Source organism: Lampetra planeri, chromosome 24 (genome assembly GCF_965212315.1).
Source record: "Lampetra planeri chromosome 24, kcLamPlan1.2.h2, whole genome shotgun sequence".
Taxonomy (NCBI): domain Eukaryota; kingdom Metazoa; phylum Chordata; class Hyperoartia; order Petromyzontiformes; family Petromyzontidae; genus Lampetra; species Lampetra planeri.
Genome location: NC_136130.1, coordinates 8,267,274 through 8,286,894, shown reverse-complemented (window position 1 = coordinate 8,286,894; position 19,621 = coordinate 8,267,274). Strand labels below are relative to the sequence as shown.

At 48.7% G+C, this 19,621-nt stretch overlaps 1 protein-coding gene across 1 annotated transcript; it reads right to left on the bottom strand.

The window, feature by feature from the left end:
- Positions 1–3,678: 3,678 nt before the first annotated feature.
- On the bottom strand, positions 3,679–19,026 carry LOC144726714 (uncharacterized). Its single transcript, XM_078605536.1, has 3 exons — positions 18,460–19,026; positions 14,615–15,686; positions 3,679–9,201 (listed from the first exon to the last, which is right to left on the bottom strand). Exons 1-3 carry the CDS (start codon positions 18,544–18,546, stop codon positions 9,026–9,028), a joined length of 1,335 nt encoding a protein of 444 aa, XP_078461662.1. The 5' UTR covers positions 18,547–19,026; the 3' UTR covers positions 3,679–9,025.
- Between the last annotated feature and the right edge of the window lie 595 nt (positions 19,027–19,621).

The window sequence follows — 19,621 nt, the reverse complement described above, 5'->3', positions numbered from 1 at the left end:
TGATGATGATGCTCAACTCAACACACGCGCGCGTCTCCTGCCCAAACCAGACATCCCCCACCCCGTACCGTCACCCACGCCGCCGCTCCCGGCAGCCCCAAACCGGCGCGACATCGAGTCCACCTCCCCCGCGTCCCCCCCCCCGCGTCCCCCCCCCCCTGCGCCCCCCCCCCGCGTCCACCCCCGCGCCCCCCCCCCCCACCCTTACACAATGCACCTGTCTGATGATTCGTTACCGCCTACCACGCGGCATCGAGAAGGCTGATTAAAATTGGAATGGTGGTCACGGTTCGCGGGCCAACATCAGTGACGATCATCGGAACCAGTCCTGGGCCTCCCCCTACCTCGACTCAGCCTTAAATGAGTACCTGGTACGATGGGTAAACATCGTCACTCGGGAGACAAAGGCGGCCGGGCGTGGTTGTTTGCCACCCAGCCCCTCGTGCGCCGTGCCGGCCTTCATCGGTGTCCTCGCGAACAGCACTTGCCACAACAGTCTGTCGAAGGCTATACGGGGGGATCTTTGTCTTTTGTGCGTCCCACTTGACCTACAGAGGATTCAAACGCACCTCCGACGCGCACGATTGGCTACGTACAGTGGCCGAGAAGTTCAACGTGCAGGGCAAGTCACCACAGTGTGGGCCCCGTTGCTATTACATCTGACGCTGTGACGTCGATGCGCGGGGCTCCCCCCCCCAAAGCGCGGGGCCCAGGGCTATCGCCCCGATTCGCCGTATCCTCGGAACGGCCTTTGCACACACACAGGAGGATCTATCGTAATTTCAATCAGGGCTGCTGTTCATCAATGATTACGCACGTGCATCGTGCGACGACTTGACCGGTGTTGGCACGGACATTGGAAAACGTGAAAACACGGAGCCAGGTGGGGGTCAGAGGAACGACACTTGGGGGGGGGGGAATGTAACATGTTCATAATGAGACATCGGCACTTCCCAGTAAAGGATCAAACAATTGACAATTATTGTGCCAATGACGATTCGTCGTGGCCGGAAATCGAATGCAAGTGGCTGTATGCGTGACACAACACGCGCACTGATCATCATCAGCAGCAGCAGCAGGAGCAGCCAGAGGCAATCAACTGCTGGATGACGCCACCCCCCCCCCCCTCCCCCGAATCGCCACTCATTTGAGTTAAACGCACAATTACAGCAGCATGGCCTCCAAATACGTGTGTTTTATAAATATTAAACTAATTATCTGGTGATCCTGCGTTGGCAAGTAGTGCACAAGCACATGGAATAAATACATTTCAAGACGTTTCAGGTAATAGTCCTTTATTTAAAAAAAACGCGTGGGCCATATTGCACCATTGCCAGAAAAGTCGCATATTACGTTTTTGTACTTTAAGGCCTTTGTGTGATTGACGAACGCGCTGATTTATTTTTTGTAAATGCCAGGCTCTGCGCACGGTTGGCTAAGTAGGGTGCTAGAGAAGTTCAAGGCACGCACAATGAACTGCAGCAAATGACGGAATCGATGCCCGTGCGTGTCTACAGATTTACGCCACTTTCACAACGAATTTCACCACTCGCGAGCAATATTTTCCGTCCTTAGTGTCCAAGCCACCTTTTATCGGTGACATTTCTCGCTGTGTTTCCTGACGTGTCATTTGTGCTGTGTGTGTGTGGAGAGACGTAACTGTTGCGTGAGTTAGTCACAAGCCCATGTCACCCATCCCCACTGCTAAAGAAAGAGGAGGGGGGGGGTGGACAGAGATGAACTACGCCGAGAAAATAAGTGAGGTCAATTTGCTTGGGTAGTGAACAAAGCACTGTTTTGTTTAACACGTAGGAGGCTTTCGCGCTCCTCCTCAACGGCCACCCACGGGAGGGGAGTTTTGTAACATCTGTGCGGTGATCTACCAACCCTCGCTGATTCCACATTGCCGGGCTACAGGCGAGCGTGATGTCATGGGTTCGCGCACTGGCCTTGAAATTCACGAGTTCACCGGCTCATCGTATTTCTTCTACCCCCCCGACAGCCACGCCCACCCAGCCCCGCCCCCACCGTGTGTTTGTCGAACCGGCAATATACATGGGTTTCATCCACGGTCATTTGATAGGTCAGGTCATGTGTGGTAGGGTAAAGTGTGGGTGCTTAGACTTCTTCCTTGACGGCTGGAAGAGTAGGCCAAATACCCATCGAGAGGGGTTGAACTCCATACAATGGAGGCCCTTCTGCCAGCAAGGGAACGATGGAGGCATTGCAGGCCTGAACCTTTTGCGTTCCATCTCTTTTGAAGATTCATTGCAACGTTTTGAAGTCCCAATTGTAATCCATCCACTCCATAATCCATCCATGTATTAGCACACATTAATCGGATGACAACATTTTTATAAATATAGAGGAGTGCAGAGCTTAGGATCGGGGTTTTTTTTGGCACCTGACTGCCTTCCAGCGTCTGTGCTTTTTTCGGCGATTGTGAAATACAATTTACATGGAGGATTAAAACATTATTAAATATTTATATTTATAAATAATCATCCTGCCGGGCCATGCAACGTGAAGCAATGTTTTTGCACACAATTGATCCGCACCGCCACGTTACGTCCTCATGACAACCGCCACCTATATTTGGAATTTCAAATTAAATGTCAGGTGGCCCAGGGGTGAAAGGCTGCGTGCATAGATGCGTGTGAGCGCGAGGACTTCTATTCAAATTGTAATGGCAATAACCTGCAAGCTATTGCTGGCCAGAGTTACAACAACAACAAAAAATAGCCCATGCCCTCCCCGCACGTTCACCGCGTAAATTGATGGCATCGGTCGACCGCAGGTTAACCGGAAACTGAAAATTGTCACCAGCAACAAACAACATGCGACAGACGCGTGCGACTTGCGTAGGCGTCAGCGGTTGTGATGCGTTGCTCACCGCTGTATTTTCGTGTTGTCCTCGTTCCTTCGGCGGCGACGTCCGACGTTTCTGCTCCCTCCCCGAGCGAAACCGAATGCTCCAAACGTCTATGCTACCCGCCAACGTAAGCCCGCACTGACCAGCGTGGTGAAGTATGGTCGAAGAACCGAATTCGCTTCATCAATAATCTCCCAGCACGTGCACAAATACATCGGAGGGCAATGCACACGTACCGTCAACAACAATATTCATGAGAACTGGATGGTAGTGGTGTGGTCTCCAAAAAATGGCCACAATGGAGTTCTTTCAAAATGGTGGTTTCCCTTAGACGGCGGAGACCGTTTTTGTTTTTCTTTTGGCCTGCGCCAATTTGTTCTCTTGGGATAGTATTTGTCGCGATTTAAGGATTTGAAATTCACACACCTGTAACTTACTTAGCTTTAGAATGAATCTATATCAACAAGTGTGTCACCATTCCTCTGGCCAATGCCCTACTGGACTAGGCTGGGCCTCACCACACCGTGCGGGTCGAGGGGTCTCTTCATCAGCAGGGGGTTGAGTCGGACTCAGATGGGTGACCCCACCACCAGGGGCTTGCCAGGTGCCGTCGGTGTGCGGTTGAGAAGTGTGGCCAGCAGATGGCAGCGTTGGGTGTCACCCCGGGTTCGGTTCTCTCTCAAATGTTACTCCCGCCTTGGCCGAACATCCCAAATGATTTTCGGGACTCGGTAAGACCTCCTCCCCTCTGGCTAAAATGAACACCGTTTCATAACGCCGGACAAATGAAGTCGTCGCAAGGTTAATTTGTTTTTTTTTCTTTCGTTTTTATTTCATTTTTAAAACCAGAAACAAATAGTAAAACAAACAAAAAAAATGCTCTTCTGTACAGCGTATACCGTTTGTATTAAAGCTACCGCGATAATTCAATAGAACTATAATTTGCACACACGCATATACTATATATAAATAACAATAACAGCGACCATCTCTACTGTATACAATAGACGTTGATCATAAAGGCCCCGTGAGACAGAAATAACATTATCTATTATAATTATTATTGCACGAGAGTCCTAGAGCTCATTCGATAGATACCTTTTGGCTCGAGACGTGAACGTGGAGCCACATGGAAGATGTCTGTGGTGATGCGGGCGGGGAAGGGGCAATATTGTGCAGGAGGGGAGAGGGGCAAGGGGGCCCCCCCAGTGACACGACAAAGCCCAGCTCATGGGCTCAAGCACCCCACTCCCTGTCAAACCAAAGCACTGCGCGCCCTGCACCCAGCACACTGCAATGATAAGTGACGACTCAAGCAAATTGACGACAACAGCAAGGCTTTGTGAGCATTCGAGCACCGTGTGTCAGAATCTATGTAAACGAACGCACTATCTACTTCCTATACCGTGTATCAAAAAGTAACAATCGTAATAATTTACAGCCCTCTATTAAAAAGCACTGCTGGATGAAGGCCTCTTTCCACACCTACAAACACCCCAAGTCGTGCGTGGCGCACGGGGAGTTAGTTTGGTTTGACCATACTTCACCACGCTGGTTTAAGGCAATGTGAATTTTTAAGTTGTACATAAGTTTGTTTCAATTATTTGTGCTTGTACAACAATGAGCGTTATTAGATTTTTTTTTTAGATAGCAACCCCCCCCCCTGTCCCCTTTCCCCCCAAAAAAGGCACACGGTGCTCAGAGTAGCGAATCGACTGGATATACATTCTCCATAGCTTACGCCTCCTCCCTCCCCGAGAAGAATTTTTTTTTTTTTTTTAAACACGCGAAGTTATACTCTTAGTTTTTTCGGTAAAGTCACGTAGGTAAAAAATGAAATTTAAATTAATAAAAAATAAAATTATAATAGTGAATTTTATTATTATTTTATTTTCATTAATTTTAATTTCATTTTTTTCCTACGTGACTTTACCGAAAAAACTAAGAGTATCAATCCTTGCAGTCACGGAAGCTTCAAACACGAAGTTATATTCCTCTCCGCGTAAAAATCGGCGAACTCAACGATGTAACGCGTAACAACAGCAAAACATCTCCTGCGCGTTTCGCACATTCAACGTTCGTCACGAAACGTTCACTCAACGTTGGACGCCAGAGCAACTCCTCTACCCGGTCACGCGCATTGCATTGCCACAACACAGAAATATACATTTGATCGACAGGATCTGGTAAAAAAAAAAAACTTTTATTACAAAACGTACCCAGTCTTTTTTGTTTTTGTTTTCACTTGACAAGAGAGACGTGAAACCACGTTGACAACGGCAGAAATACACAAACACGTTGTTCTTGAGCGGTGATGAATACGTGACAAGAATCGTACAGGAAAGGCCGACAACCCAGCGAAACCGGGCCTCGATAGACTGGCGAGTGTAGAAGACTGATGTACAGAATCCCGTTGTCTCCACACATTAATCAAGATTAAAATCAAGATTCAAATCAAGATTAAATCTATATTGTTGTTATACGTGCGTTTTATTTAAAGCACCCCAACGTGGGCCGGCAACGTTTTGTGAAACGCAAGCAAACTCTGAACCGCGTTCGACCTTTGCGCGTCTCATCAGCAGAGTCAGGACTTGTTCAAACCAATGCTGCCGGTTTCCCAGATGTTATTGGCAAGAGCACTCCGTCTGAAACGACGGAGGCGGGCGATCTGTTCGGCTGTTAAATGGAGACGGGATTCTTGTGTCAGCCGGAATCCAATTAAACCGGCCAGACCCAGTCGATCCTGGCACCATCACCTTTCCGCCTGCGGCTGTAATAAACCCGCCTCTCGCGACACAGGTGTGCGCGCGCGAGTTGTGAGCGCGCAGGTATAGGTAAAGGCGCACCAACTGCAATTGCTCGCTCACGCCACTGCTGGCAGATGGGTACCCCCCCCCCCCCCCCTACGAGGGGGAGCTCTGGAGAGTTCCTCTCGAGACGGTATGTGGCCTACTCTTCCACGATCGTTGGAAAGAGGTGGGAAGTAGCCACCACTGTACCCAGCGCAGGTTTTAAACAAAAATGTTTTAAATGATTATCAGTGTGTCCACGTCGCTCCTCATTAAACAGTATTATTGTGGGATGTTTATTAAATTGAATTTATTTTATTATTCCTTTTGTAAAAAAACACAAAGGGGCGGTTGCTCTATTAGGTCGATCGCGTTGGTAAAAAAAAAACCTCTACAGCGCACGCCGGCGCGAAGTCGCGCTCGCCCCTTCAGTAAGCGACGATTGTGTTTGTGCAACACAATTGTCCCGTCGTTTGTTGCTTCTCCCTGGCGATGGGAACACGCGTGGCAGCGGGCAGGACTCTGCAGAGCAGCAATGCCGCCGCTGCGTCTACGTAGATGCGCATTTGTTAGTATTGTTATATTCTCAGGTTTTTTCGGTAAAGTCACGTAGGTAAAAACATTAAAATTAATGAAAGTAAAATAAAACAAAACAAAATAAAATTCACTGTGTGAATCTTTAAAAAAAAAAAAAATTCACTGTGTGAATTTTATTTTGTTTTGTTTTATTTTACTTTCATTAATTTTAATGTTTTTACCTACGTGACTTTACCGAAAAAACCTGAGAATATGAATCATTGCAGTCACGAAAGCTTCAAATCTAGAAGTATTGTTATAATCATCATTATCGTTGTTGGTATTGTTATCGTTACCATCATTGCTGTTGTTAAAGGCCCCAAGGGGATGCAGTGTGGTATTTCAATTGCTACCGAACGGCCTTCGATCGAGGGTTCAGGTGAACGAAATGAAAAGTAATGCAGCAATGGCCAGAATGTAGTTGTGAGTGCGCAGGCGGTGTAACTGCGCTTATGGCCTCCCCGCGAGCCGGTAGGTAGCGAATTAATTGATACCATTGTCATGTTTGTAGGGTCCTCCAGTGACAGAGCCACGGTGCTTCACAAAGACGGAGATTAAAATTCCGTAAGGCGCCGCGCACTCCCTGACCCCCACCCTCTGGGCAGGAGTGGGGGGAGGTGGGGAGGAGAGCATCTTAGGAGGTGCAGCCACTTACTGGCACAAGGATCGAAAAGGGCTTTTTGGGGGGGACTAACCTTCCACGCTGGTCGCGTCTTGGAAGAGGTGGGGGGTGGGGAGGTGCCCATATTTTACCCCACCCACTCACACGCGACCTACCGGTTAACCGATTGCAGAATTTTCTAACGGTGGGACATTACTTTGACAGTAAAAAGGAAACAAATATATATATAAACGATTGTGTTTTTGTTATTGATTGTACAGTGTCGTCCGTTAACGCCATGAACCCGTCTTGGTTACCGTTTTGGGCACTGCATCTTTAAAAAAAAAAATAGAAGACACGCGTTCATAAACCTTACCGCAGTGCTTCATTTCGTTTTTTTTAGGGGGGGGGGAGGTGAATATGAATATTTCCCGGGGACTGAATCCCCCGGGGGGAAAGTACCGGCTGAAATGAAGCGCCCCCTTCATTGCGAAAGCGGCGCGCAAAGTGGCAACAACATCAACACCTCTCCGTAGCCATACCCTGTGCACGCGACACTTCAAGTAATTGTCTTTCCAAATACTTTCTTTTTCTTTTCCAGTATCCCAGCGCCTTCATTATAAAATATATATATATAAATCACAGACACTCGTGAAAACAAAACGTACAATGATGCTGCATTAAAGCAGCATCATTGTACGTACTAAGAAGAAACCGAATAAGCTGCCTGTGCAACAGACCACGTGGTGTGCTGCGTACAACTTGAGCAGCGCTCCGCCTCGCTGGTGCTCTACATATATTTATACTCGCAGATTCCTCACTCCCCCCACCCCCACTCTGCATTGCTATGGCCGTGAACCGCTGGGACACTATTGGAGAAGGCACGGTTTTTTTTTGTCAAGTCTCGTCTACAATTACTCAAAACACTGCTCGCTCGTACCGTGCCACACTGGGACACCGAGACAAACACACACACTCACACACGCGTACACGCACGGGGGCATTCAAAAGGAGTATGAGAAATGTCATCGTTTTGTTTGAAAACACCGCAGAGACTCGTCAACTGTGATAAGAATTTGACCCGCTGCCTTCAGCGCCACACATACGTTCTCACTCGAGGCGTAACTTTCGATTCGCCGGCGATTCGATGAATCCTACGGATTCGGTTCAGCGGTTCGATATGCGTAACATCGATTAGATATTTTTGTTCTTGTTGTTTTTACATCGCGGTGAATTATAGCGGCCTCTAGCGGCTGCAGTGCTCGCGTGAATGGAACCCATCAGGATGAAAATGACATTTATATTCACACGTATCGCTGCGTGATATGGTGGAGTTAAAAATTATACGTTCGGCTGCTCGATACACAATTGCACCCCGAGTAACCGCCATGAGCCATATTCATACGTGGATTTGACGGCTCCCCATGTGTGTGTGTATGTGTGCAAGTGCACCTAGCATGGCACAAGCGTCACCACCACTTAGTGGTGAAAGGCGGTTGTTGTTGTTGTTGTTTGTGTATGTATGGAACTCTGCTGTGTTGGGATATGTACCCGTGCATGTGTCGTTCGGCGTCCTCGAAGAGAATTCACTTCTTGATGAAGCGAAACGTCGGACATCGTGCCCGAACAACACGCGGTGCACAACCCGGAGTCGCGCATCGGAGAGGTGACCACAGCACGGCCGTGGACACCCGACCGGTATGAATAACAAAGACGTTGCGTTGTGTCTCAATGGGTATTGCAGAAGCACCGGACACAAACATCAGACAAGCGAATCAGAACCCCCAAAGCGTGTTGTGAATTCAACCAATTCAACAAAAGAACCTCAACAGGGGATGGCAGAGTCGTCTATTTCATATTTACAAGTTTAGTTTTTTTTTAAACATTATATACAAAAAACATTACGATAAGGCAATGGAGTCCTTACTTGAAGAGACTTCCCCATCGAGATGCAAAAATCTCTTTTGCAATGCAGACATGTGTCAAAAAAAAATTCTCTTACACTAAATTATTTATAATAGATATCGAATCTTACTGAGAACGTAAGTCTTAAGGCATCTCACTTGTCCAGTGGTGACATCTTAAATCAGGCAGCGTCCATGGAAGACGGGATGGGGGAGGATAGAGACGGGGATGGAGTAGGGGTGAGTTTAAAGGGTGGGCAGGCATGGCGGGGGACCTTCATCCTCACGTGTGGCGCTTCATGTGAAGGGCCAGGTGGTCCGACCTAGAGAAGGCCCGCTCGCACAGGTGACACTGGAAGGGCCTAAATCCCGTGTGCTTGCGGAAGTGGCGGGTCAGTTCGTCGGAGCGCGCGAATTTCCAGCCGCAGCCTTCCCACGTGCAGTGGTATGGCTTCTCGCCTGCAGAGACAGAGAGGAAAGGCGACAACAAAGGTTGTTAATGTTATTATTATCATCATCATAGCATACGCATGTACAGACGCGGCCATCTGTTGCACACAGCAACGGACGGATGTGCAAATCGACAAAAATCAACCGAGGGCAATTCCCGCGTCGATCGATTCGCCGGCAGGAATTAAAATAAGTCGCCACGTGACTACTGCTACAGCAGCAGTCCACGGGCTCACCCACCCACCCAATAGCCACCCACCCAAACACCCAATCAACCACCCCCAACTAGCCTCGACTCGGACAAACGTTGCCGAGTAACTGCTCACCACGCTCATCGGTGACAGCGTCTCGACTCGGCACCTCGCGACCCACCAACACCCACGGGTAGAGATTCGCGCTCTCTACCAACCATCGGGTGCGTGTAGTGTGTGTGTGTGTCGTGGCTCGATTTGAACGTGAAGATTTAGAGAATAAAACAAAAAGATAGGCAAATTGCAAAGAGGCGGAGAGTGATGGGTGGCAAGCAATGGGAGTTATAAAAGTGCACCATCAGCCTGTAAATCACAGCCACTAGCGGCCACTGAAGAGAAACAAACACAGTGTGGGTAAAGGGTAAAACAAAAGTAACCAAAACTGCACTAATAAAAAATTTAGTACCAACTTTTATTATAATTATTGGGCCATTTCTCCGACGTGTTCCTGCAAACCTGGCGATAGACCGCTGCGGTGAGTGCTGTTGGTGAGCACATGTGAAGGCCGGCACGGCACATGTGAAGGCCGGGGGTCGGTGGCACAACGTCACGCCCGGCCCCCTTTGTCTCCCCGGCGCTAATGTTTTTGCTCGCCGCAAAAAAAATATATACCCATTTAAGGATATTCAGATATTCGTCATCGATGTGAGCTATGTGAGCAGCAATGGAACCCAGGTTGTCGGGTTCAAAGAGCAGTGGCACGAATCGCTACACTACCGCTCCACAAACACACTTTTTTCTTACCGTGTGAAGGCAAAACTAAATACAGACACACATTTTGATGTAAAGCTTTCGTGACTGCAGGGATTCATATTCTTGGTTCTTTCGGTAAAATAATACAAATACAAAACAAAAACAAATTCTCACGACGTTTCGACTGCAACACAAGCAATCGTCATCAGGTGTGAAATCCACATCAAGAAATGTTGGATTTCACACCTGATGATGATTGCTTGTGTTGCAGTCGAAACGTCGTGATAATTTTTGTTATTGTTTTATATATCTTTTATTTTATTATTTCCCTTCTACGTGACTTTATCGAAAGCACCAAGAATACAGACACACATGCCGAACATTCGATCTGGTCTAACACCCAACCAGATCTCAGTCGATGGACAAAGCAAAGACGACCTCCAAACTAAAGTGATGGCACTTTAGTTTAGAGGGAATCCCGATTGTAGTACAACCAGCAGCGGCAGACGAGACAACACAGAATATATCCACTACAGACCTGGATGAAAAACCGAAGGAAAAGCCATAAGCTGTGCCCTCCAAATACAAAGACCCCCCTGATAGCCTTAACAGACTGTTGGGGCAAGTGCAGTTAGCGAGCACTTATGAAGGCCGGAACGGCGCACGAGGCTGTGGGTGTCCAGCACCACGCCCGGCCGCCTTTGTCTCCCTCGTGGCGATGTTTACGCATCGCACCAGGTACTCATTTGAGGCCGAGTCGACCTAGGGGAGGCCCCAGGACCGACTCAGATAATCGTCACTGCTGGTGGCCTTGAGCGGGAGTCGAACACGGTACGCCGGGTTTGTAGCGCCGTGAGCTAACCGCTGCACCACCGTTCTCACCTTAATCACTGCCCCCCCTTCTCCACCCCCTCCAGCTTGTCTACATAACAACACCCCCCCTCCCCCCCCCCCATTACAATGTAAACTCGTCTCTACGCGCCTGCCCACCACCTTGGTCCAGCAAAGGGCGTTTCCCGAAGCCACCTTGATTCCTAAAATGGCAAACAGCCCGCGCGCACCCGTGTTCAGTACCAATCACGTACCGAGATATACGTATTACAAACTTTAAAAAAAAAAACGAATTCTGCAATAACACTGTAGCCTTGTATGTATGTATTATGTGTGTACTATGTTGAACGTATTTCGCACCGTACGTAGCCAACCATGCTTGACATAGAAACATATCTATAGAGTCTTCTTGGTGCTTTCGGTAAAGTCACGTAGAAGGGAAATAATAAAAATAAAACATAACAAAAACGTCGTAAGAATTTAATTTTATTGTGTTTTATTTGTATTATTTTATTATTTCCCTTCTACGTGACTTTACCGAAAGAACCAAGAAGATGAATTCCTGCAGTCACGAAAGCTTTAAATCGAAATCTATCTATAGAGATTTTATAAATGTAAATAGATGACGTGTCGGGCAAATGTCCCTTTTTTCGTAACACGTGAATATAAGTGTCCGTTCAAGGCCACGGTGTTATTGAGGAATATGTGGAGCTGTTTGTTGTTCGTCAATCGCGCAACAACACATCCGACGCAGCAGCAGCACCGCAGAGCCATTGTGGTTGTCGTTTTGAACGTAGCGCATCACATGACCGTGAATTCGACGCGAGTCTCAGGAGGCAATGAATACCAGGCCAAGGCACGCGTTTGCGTTGAATGGATTATGCTAATTGCACCCAAGCGGCGAACGTAATCATTCGTACGTACCATTCGTAATTACCGTATAGCATCTATCATTAATAATAATTTGTATATACGATTCGTAATTTCTGCTGCTACTGTTGTTATTATTATAGCAAGTGACGGTACTGTCGGTAAGTGTAGCCTCGATGTAATTATTGAATACGTGCATCATAACAAACGAGATATACCACAGCGTGCATATTACAGAGTGTTCTAAAAAAATGGACCCGATTTGAAATCGCTTTGCTTTGAACATTGGGTCCATCAATTTAAAACACCCTGAATTACAGTCGTCAAATATTTTACGGAGCTTGTCTTCACTTGCAGAATAGTTGACATTAAATTTGCCGTTACGCTTAATGTAGGAGCAGTGAAAATAAGACGGAAAATTTATTTTCGTTTTCCGATTTGTTTTGGGGGGTTTCTTCTCCCGGAATAAGTAGGCCTTGTAGTTCGTTGCAGTTTAATAATAGAATCATATGGCAAGCGAATATCCCACAATACAACACAGACAACATATATATACACCAAACATATTAAATCCTTCCCCGAGAGAAAAGCCAATTTTTGACAAATCGTTACTTTAAAAAAAGCATGTTTATAACAAAGTGACTAGTTAATGGAAAGTTACTTTATTCCTCTAAGGAAGCGTAAATGCGTTTGCTTTTTATTAGCAACGCAGCGACGAACGAATATAATTTAAAACATAAATTAATTTTAAAGGGAAAAAACCCGTAAATAGATGTGTAACTTTCAAACAACAACAAAAAAAAGAAATTATATTATTTTGAGGACGTTCGATTCCTGGGCGAAGGTTTTGATTATATTTATTCTTTGGTGATGCTGTTGCTTCTGTACTGTCAGTTGGCGTATATGCACGATTAACAGTAACATAAAATAAAATATCACACCCGTCAAGAACAACAACAGCACTGGGTGTGGCCTTCAAAGGAAAAAAATTATGTATAATCGGTGAATTGACGGGCAATTGGATTTATTCACGGCACATGAACGACCCTTCATGATGTGCTATGAACAATGGGGTCTTTCCCGAAACGTTACTTGCTACATATATGTTAAGACCACAGGTGGTTTTGACAAATGGTGTTGAATGGTTATTCGTGGTTTAATTAACACAAGTAGAATCCATTCCGGGTCTTCAAAATGCGAATTAAATATATGTTAGTTCTCCAGCCTGTTTCGGCTTTCGAGGCCTATACTACCCAGCAGCATGTTTTTTTTTTAATCAGGCAAACTCTGGACTGGTGTTGTGCATTGTGATTCCCATTAGTTTGGCGCTTTTGAAAATAAATGCTACCGGATTTTCAAGACGTTATTGGTAATAACGTGGCATTATTTAGCCGCTAGATTACAAAACACGTTTTGAAAAGAGTCACTTAACAATAACGTCTGTACGGTTGGATTGTTATGTGCTTTGGCGGTTTTTGATGATGGTGGAAGGCCATCTACGAATGCAATGCGGTTGTTATTGTTTCCCTGCCTTGGGAGTGCTTGACTAATTCCACCGAGCATCACATTGGCGCAGAAGTACAAATTAATAAGCACACGCACGCACACAAGCAAAGATCCCCGTATAGCCTTTAAAAACTCGAGGGGAAAGTGCTGTTAGCGAGCACCTATGAAGGCCGGAACGGTACACGAAGGGGTAAGTGGCCAGCACCACGCCCGATCGCCTTTGTCTCCCCAATAGCGATGTTTACACACCGCACCAGGTACTCATTTGAGGCCGAGTCGACCTAGGGGAGGCCCAAGACCGGTTCAGATAATAGTCACTGGTGCTGGCCGTGAGCGGGAATCGAACCCGGGTCGCCGGGTTCGTAGCGCAGCGCTAACCACAACACTACCGCTCCCCACACGCACACACACACGCACACACACAACTCGCTACTCTGGACGTAATTAATACCTCCGGGTTCGCGGCATCGTGAGTACCTGGTGCGATGCGTAAACATCGCCACTGCACCGCGAACCCGGCCACCCGAGTTTGAACCCCGACCCAGGCTAACATCAATAACAAGCGGCAACGTAAACCGGTCGTGCGCGTTTCCCGGATTCACAAAACCGCACTGACCGGCGCGGTGAAGTATGATCAAACACCCCCTATTTGGATTGTTACATCCATCGCACAATGGTCTGTGGCAACGGCTTGGAGGGGACAGATCGTGGATGACGATGATAAACATCGATAGAAACGAGTTGAATTCATAAGTCGCTTAAATTCCTTGCCAATTCAAAGTCTCTAACAGCGCATTTCATTTGAACAATTACGAATGCACTGGTGCAGTCTAGCCAAGGGGGCCGTCCAGTGGCAGCCATCCCTGTGCGGCACCAAGGCGCATTCAGGCAACATTCGAACAGAGACGGCCACTGCATCGCTCGCTCTCGGACGCGCTTCTGCGGCCGTCTGGAACGCTCTTCCTTCCGATATTCGGAAGCCACTGGGGGAGCTATTCAATTAAACATCTCCCGGACTGAAAATTAATTTTCTTTAGAAATGTTTTGTATGCGCGTTTAGTTTGTTGCCCTTCGCCCGCACGCACCTCCGATTAATTATCACGGTTGATTACGTCCGGTGCAAACATTACGTCTGCCGGTAGTGGGCGGATGGGAGGGCGGGAGGTGGAAAGAGGTGCCGATGTTGCGATGCGATTTTTTTTTCTCAACCCCCGCCCCAATTATTCAATCATCACGATCATCATCATCATCGTCGTCATCTCCACCCTCACCTGTGTGTGTCCTCAGGTGAGCTTTGAGGTGCGAGCTCTTGGTGTAAGTCTTGCCGCAGCCCGGGAACTCGCACGTGTGGCACGCCAACCTCCTGCGACCACCTTGCGCCCTCCGCCCTCGGCGGGGCCTCGCTTCGGCCTCGCCGGTCCCCGCGGCCACCGCCGACGCCGCAGAGCCCGCGGGTCGAGCCCCCAGCGAGGGGGACGTGGGCGGCGTGCAGGGGTTCGCGGTGGACGCGGAGGACGTCACCTGCTGCAGGAGTCCGGCCACGCTTTGCATGTGCGTGTGGTAGGGCGGAGGGTAGCGCCCGCTGTAGCTGCAGCTCTGAAGCGTGTACTGCTGATACTGCTGCTGCTGTTGCTGATGATGATGCTGAAGGTGCAGCTGATGTTGCTGCTGCTGCTGCTGCTGACCTGCGACCAGGTATTGTGGTAGCGCACTGCGCTGATCGGGAAGGTGGGACGGCAGCGATTGTGTCGAAGCGAGGTGAAAGGAGGTTGACGATGAAGACGATGCACTCGGCTTCTGCTGGTAACATGCCGTCTCCCTGCGTTCCACTTTTACGCGAAAGGACGGCGCTTGCTGTTGTTGCTGCTGCTGATGATGCTGCTGCTGGTGGTGATGGTGGTGGTGGTGGACTTGCTGGTGCTGGGCGCTCGCTGTCGAGGTGGACTCCCAAGAGCTCACGTCGAGGGTTCCCGGCTCCATCTTGATGGCGAAATTGGCGTGGAAATCGGCGAAGCCTGGGAACTGAGACGAGCAGGGCAGGTCCGGCGTGAAGAGTTCAGCCACCAGACTCGAGCCGCCGCCGCCGCCGCCGCACGCGGTGCCGGCGATGCCGCTCATGCCGTTCAGAGATGACTGATGCTGGGAGCTCGAGTATACGCCGCCGCTACCACCGCCACCACCTCCTCCTCCTCCACAGCTCTCAGGGGTATCGGGTAAGGGGTAGGATACCCCCGGCGCTGGGGGGAGCGGTGGGATGGGAGTGAGCGAGTTGGCGAGGATGAAGTCCACGATGTCGTCGTCCTCTTTGCGCTCGACCGGAACTGGGCTGTCCACCTTCCAGCGCTGCGGAGGGGAGGGCGGAGCGCACACGGCACAACGCGGTCAGCCACGAGAGTCGGCAATACTTGGTGTGTGTTTGTAGAACTTCTTTCGCACTGTACATAGCCAACCGTGCTAATCGGAGGTGATAAGGGTGGTGGTGGTGTGGATGGTTGTGGTGGGGAGCGGTAGTGTAGTGGTTAGCGCGCTACGCTACGAACCCGGCGACCAGAGTTTGAAACCTGGCTCACGACCGACACCCAGTGACGATTATCTGAACCGATCCTGGGCCTCTCCTAAGTTCACTCGGCCTCAAATGAGTACCTGGTGCGGTTCAGATAAAAAAAAAATCTAACTCGGGGAGACAAAGGCGACCAAGCGTGGTGCTGGCCACCCACTCACTCCCTCGTGTGCCTTCATTAGGTACTCACTAACATCACTTGCCCCAACAGCCTATTGACGCTTTACGGGAAATCGGTGTCTTTGTGATGACGACGATTATGGCTGTAGCGACGTTAACGCCCCCGGTAGTTGTGGTGGTGGCGAATGTATTGGTGATCCTGGTAGTGATGGAGACGATGGTGGTGGCGGTAATAACGTACAATATAATAAGGGGTTTATAATATGGACACTAATAGCCATTCATTTATCCGGTAAATTATCACCGAGTATCGCGGACTTAGGTTTCAGGAGGTCTACGCATTGCGAGGTTTGGCTCCCGGAGAAAAGGCAGACCGCACATACGAGAGGAGAGACGCTCAAAGCTCCGCACAGTCTAGCTCAAGAATCGTGTTTCTTATGTGTCGCAATCATCTGAACCAGCTCACGGCCACACCCCAACCAACCGCTGGCACGGCCATCACCCAGCAAAGCACGAACCAGGTTCAACACCCGCTTAGAGCATCCGAGATAGGGGGGGCATGGGGCCGATTGCACTCTGGTTTTGTAGCTCGTCTCAAGCGAAGGGAAACTTCACAAGAGCGAGGCGACCCAGCGCTTGAATAATTCATCACGGGAGCAAGGTGGTCCCCGACTGCGCAGTGGATATTTGAGACACGGCGAAAGACAAGGCACTCCGCGTATAAACCATAAACTATTTATTTTATTTTACCATGTAAGACCCCACTGAGCTATATCGCTCATTATCAAAGCGACCTAGATATCACAAAATTATAGCGCATCGAAGTGGGCTTATCGCGTGGAGATTCATAGCAGCCGCCAAACTCTTAACGAGTGAACGCATGTATGCATATGCATGCGCATTACACCCGCACATATTCATAGCGAGCACAACCAACAACAATTTCAACAAGTGAGTCAATAACACTGTGTGGCGGCCTTAAACGAAGACACGTATATAATGGGCGACGTTTCGGGCAATGTCGCTTTTCGTGTGCATCACTGGCCAACGTATCCATCACCGAAAACTTCGCTTCATAACGAACAGTTTTGTATCGTATCACGTTAAAAATTACAAACACACAGCCTACGCGCGTATTAACGTTGCAAAAACGACGTTGAATTATAATTAGCACGGTATTGTTAGTCGCATTAGTTACAATCGACCTTTGTCTCCGCGCGCCGCAATGTATGTACATATGCTCACGCTCCATTAGCATTACTGTGTACTCGGTTTTTCTCGCGTGTGCCCTACGTGTAGGTGTAAGTATGTACATATGAATGCCCGTGTTACACGTGTGTGTGTGTGTGTATATATATGTGCGTACCTATGCGTTACGGCCACAAGACTATTAAACATTTTTTTTTTACGTTTTAAATTTTACCAAGTAAGGCCCACTGAGCTGAAGAACTCTCTTTTTCAAAAGCGACCTCGCGCGCAAATGTTAGCGCAACGAAGTGGCCTATCATTACGTAAACGTGGATAGCAGCCAAAAACTCTAAAAGCGTGTTTTATTCTAAATGTGGTAGGAAAAACCGGAGGACCCGTAAAGAGAGCAGACACAAACTCCAAATATACAGCAGCAGGCGTCAAGGGTCGGGATCGAACTCACGACCTCCTGTATGCCAGGCGAGAGAGTTAACATCTCACCAGAGTGTTTAAGATGTTATATATATATACACACACATACACAACAACACGTATTTACAAACACACCTACACCAAGATCTGCATTGCAAAATAAAATTGTGCTAAATTTAAGTGCGTTAAAAAGTATACTTCCAACCAGAGAGCAGTTAATTTGATCTCCCATGGTACAATCCTCACGTAAAGAAATGCGTTTGCTATGAATTACGTGTATATATATGCATAATGTTAAGTAAAGTAAGTGCGGTGCTTAACGCGCGCTCTGCTACGAGTCCCGTTGCAGACCGATTCTGGACCCGTTCCTTCCCTACTCGGTCATCAGCCAGCAACGAGCGGCGTGGTGAAGTATGACTAAACATCCCCCGATGACCCACACGGCCTGGGAGCGGGGGGGAGGGGTGGACGTTCATGCACGAGGGGATTGGAGAACAAGAAGGGAAAATTAAAAGCTGTTAAATGTTCAAGTATTACGTTCTATTTATAAGAGAGTGTACATCTCAGTTCAAGGCTATTTCATCGTCCGTGTCGCCGCTAATCCTTACGCTATGCGTGTAACCGCAAATACGCACACGCCAATTTACGATTAATTCATGCAATTAAACACACGTGTAATTTCGCAACGGCAATAACCACCAACAACAACAACAAACAACCCGGGACATTTACACCATCCCGGCATCGCAAGAAAGGCCACGCGACCTGTAGCGACCGAAAGAGACAAGAGACGTAACGCAGCCGTGGGGCACTCACCGTGAGCATGTTGCTAAGGTATCGATCGCCGATATCCCGACTCGAGAAGTTGTTGAACGACGGCAGAGACGAGTCCGCGACTGCCATGAGTCCCAGTTTCTTCCTCGAGTTGCTGCAACACAGCAGTAGCAGGCTGCTGCTGCTGCTGATGCTGCTGCTACAGAGCTGCGCTCGCAGCCACTGCAGCAGGGCACGTTCCCCAAGCAGCCGAACGTCCGTTCAGACCCCGGCGATCCGAACGCAGCGTGGATTCGCCTGTAATCTCCTGCGCGCTTTGCTGCTGTTGCTGTTGTTTTTGTTGCCGCCGTCGCCGTTGATTTTCCTTTTAATTTGAACGGCGACAACTCGATGAATAATACATCTGTACGAAGGTGTTACGAGTTTTGCGCGCGACACGCCGATTGTGAATCGTAATAATGTTTTCTCCCTGCTGTGTTTCAGTTGCTTGGTGGTAGTGGTAGGTGTTGCCTGCGGCTGTGACTGTGCGAATGCGCGTTGCTGGACCCTTTTATGAGGTCCCCGTGTGATGCTCCAAATGCGCAAGCGCGACGCACGAGGGACAGACCCTCCTCCTCCACGCCCCCCCCCTTCCCCCTCCTCCTCCTACTCCAGCACGGTCATCATCCAATAACCCCCCCCCACCACCTCCAACTACGAAAACGACCCATTGGCTGCACCAGGCTTCCCCCATTATATTGTTCGCTCTTCATCACCATCATCTCCCTGGGTTACCGAAAACAAATAATGTCGCTTGCACTACCCTCCCCCTCCCACCAACCCACCCCGACCATCATCCATCACCCATCACTCCCTCCCTCCACCTTTCTCCAGCCCCACCCCCTCCTCCCCCCCCTCTACTCCTTTGACGTCACGGGATAGCGTCACAGCTGAGAAATAAAGAGGTGCGGCGCGCCACGTGACGTGAGGAATGCTACGGGGCAAGATTTAGGATGCGAAGTTTATTATGGCGATGGTGGTGGTGGTGATGATGATAGTAATGATGATTATGATGCTGGTGCTGATGCTGGTGATGGTGATGGTGCTGATGGTGATGATGGTGATGATTGGTGATGCTGCTGGAAATGATGATGACGCTGCTGATGGTGATGATGGTGATTATGGTGATGGTGATGATGGTGATTATGGTGATGATGGTGATGGT

Excerpts from the sequence above, each read along its gene's own strand:
- LOC144726714 (XM_078605536.1), bottom strand. The coding sequence starts at position 18,546 with ATGGCAGTCGCGGACTCGTCTCTGCCGTCGTTCAACAACTTCTCGAGT. Across the intron at positions 15,687-18,459 it reads ACCTTAGCAACATGCTCACG|CGCTGGAAGGTGGACAGCCC; the intron begins GTGAGTGCCCCA and ends TCCCCTCCGCAG. Across the intron at positions 9,202-14,614 it reads TCACCTGAGGACACACACAG|GCGAGAAGCCATACCACTGC; the intron begins GTGAGGGTGGAG and ends CTGTCTCTGCAG.